Genomic DNA, 2,566 nt, shown 5'->3' with positions numbered 1-2,566 from the left:
ATCTGCAACAATGCATGTTTACAACAGTGCACGCTTCCGCCAAGTCATTAGCTCTGAATTCACTGAACGATTGATTAGTGAGTGTAAAGATGGCGTGAACATGCATTGGGAATGTATTCACTTGATTCATTTTACCATTTTATTTCGTTTTATCAGGTTTAGAATTACCAGCCTGTGACCTGTATCCATCCAGCTAGATTGAACCACAGGAATGTCCTAGAATATACAGCCTCTGATGGACGGCCGCCAAAAGTTCTAGGGTTTTGTTTAAAACAAGGTAACAACAATTCGCACGGATATAATTAAAGTGCATAACTAATTCGAAATTAGTTTCTCAGACTCAATACAGTGAATGGTTTGAAATCTTGATGAAAACCGGATGATCAAAACACTGTTAAATCGTCCGATACCTTAGTACAAGAGGGTCCAAAACGCAGAGCTTGATACAGAGTACTGGAAAAGTCATGTAACAGGATTTATGTTGTTATCTGATTTGACATAGCCCGTTGTTTAATTTTTTTTTCCCATATTCAGTTTGTCAAACTCAACTTTCCCGATATTCGTGTGAAATTCAGGATTAGACATGTGGCTGGGGGATTGTTTTGTGCGATGTTGTGGAGCCTTGAATGGCATCCCAGCTCGGATCATGTGCATTCTGCTTCTACTCGCCCAAGGAGGGATTCTGGATTATTTCCTGGCCAAACATCAGACCCCAGCCAGCTGGGCATGGATAGCGTTTGACCTTGTCAACGTCGGTATCTTCATTGCCTCCTTCATCATATCACGACAACACCTTGCTCTACAAAAAGCCGGTGACGAGCAAACAAAGGCGGTCACAATTGGTTGGTTGGCATGGCTTGTGTACTCGGTAAGCCTAGTAGCAAGGATGGCCATAGCTTTCAACAAATTCTCCTTTAGGTTAAGCGAGAAAGGATTCTTTGGCCCCAATACATTAAAGACGTCTCTAGCCTTGGCGTCATGTGTATTCGTCTTGCTGTTGACGTCTCACCATGACGCTCCTCCTGCTAGCGAACGCAAGCGATATATTGAAGAGCTTACTGGAACCGTTGTCTTCGACGTCTTGGACACTGTGGATGTCTTAGAGGTGATGTTCGACAAGTCATCAAGGGACATGTTCCTCCCGGGACTTCAGGAAGCTGTTTTAGCGGTGGCAGGTCTCAATCTCATTATTCCAACAGTGCCCCTGATCACACTCAGCCTCACCAACTTTGGGCACAAGAAGATGCCGAAACGTCTTGTAGCGCTACACAAGTTACTTGTGGTGCTGGTGGTGAATGTTCCCAATCTGATTGTTCGGTTAGTTCTCTGGCATGGCTTCAGTGTTGGAATCTCTCCCTTTATACTCAAAAACCTTATCCTCATCTGCATCGTCCTGTACGAGTTTTACGACCACAAGGAGATGAAATATGAGAAACATGCCGAGGTGATTGAAATGAGAAACAAAGATTTGCTGCTCGCTGCCAATCCTGCTTCGGTCAATGGACAAAGTGATATAACAGAATTCTCGATGCAAGAACGAATTAGATTCTAATATGGCAGAACACGTTACTGTAGAATGAAGAATCCAATTCAATACAAGGGCCATGTCGGTGTTATGACCAAATACAGGTTGTTGTATTGATTGTGTTTGTTGTCTTTAAGTGGCTGGATCACATACTGAATCTGATAAAATAGTGGGTGAATATTGTTTTAAGCCTCACTCAGTAATATTCAGACTGTCTCGAGGCAGCATACACACACACACACACACGCACGCACGCACGCGCGCACGCACGCGCATCTTCACGGCCAGGTTCATGCAGTCAGACAGGTCACACAATGTCATCATTGCAACCATCTGTTTTATTTCATCACCTTTGGGCGGTGGGATAGCCTTGTGGTTCGATCCAGGTACAATGTGTGAGACCTATTTCTGGTGTCCACCGCCATGATATTGAGGGGATGTTGCTAAAACGCACTCACCTGTTAGTCATCATCAGTGATAATCATGGATTCGAACCCACATCTAATACGGAGTTTCATCCAGCAAAGTGAGATGCTATAGAATCCGTGGGTAGAAAGCTGTATAGAGAAGATCAGCCCCGTTGCAACAAATATTTGATATCCCACACAAAAACACTCGTGATGAATTCTACTGATCATTTTCCCATTAATGAATCCTTTTTAAGAAATTAGTGCATCATCATTAACAGCAGAAACTTCATGAAATCTTACTTATTTATCGTACGTAGACATTGCCGTGTGAGTGAGTGAGTTATGCCACTTTTAGCAATATTCCAGCAATATCACGGCGGGGGACACCATAAATGGTCTTCACACATTGTGCCCATGTGGGGATTCGAACCCGGGTCGTCAGCGTGACGAGCCGACGCTTTTACCATTAGGCTACCCCACCGCCCCCATTGCCGTGTGAACCAAAATGTACCAACTGTTAACGCCTTATTAACATATTCAATCGCTGTGGAAGAAAACGTTCCTCGGATTACTTGCAAACGATAGTTGATCAGAGTTTTGAAGAATAGCTGAAACTTTAACAACGGTAACA

At 43.6% G+C, this 2,566-nt stretch overlaps 1 protein-coding gene across 1 annotated transcript; it reads left to right on the top strand.

The window, feature by feature from the left end:
- The first annotated feature begins 521 nt into the window (after window positions 1-521).
- Window positions 522-1,552, top strand: LOC124254692 (transmembrane protein 121B-like). The gene has a single exon (XM_046688539.1). The coding sequence runs from the start codon at window positions 584-586 to the stop codon at window positions 1,550-1,552; it is 969 nt and encodes a 322-aa protein (XP_046544495.1). The 5' UTR covers window positions 522-583.
- The last annotated feature ends 1,014 nt before the right edge of the window (window positions 1,553-2,566 follow it).

Source organism: Haliotis rubra, unplaced genomic scaffold, assembly GCF_003918875.1.
Source record: "Haliotis rubra isolate DU_JTF1 unplaced genomic scaffold, ASM391887v1 Scf58, whole genome shotgun sequence".
Classification (NCBI taxonomy): Eukaryota; Metazoa; Mollusca; class Gastropoda; order Lepetellida; family Haliotidae; genus Haliotis; species Haliotis rubra.
This window is presented reverse-complemented; position numbering and strand designations above follow the sequence as displayed.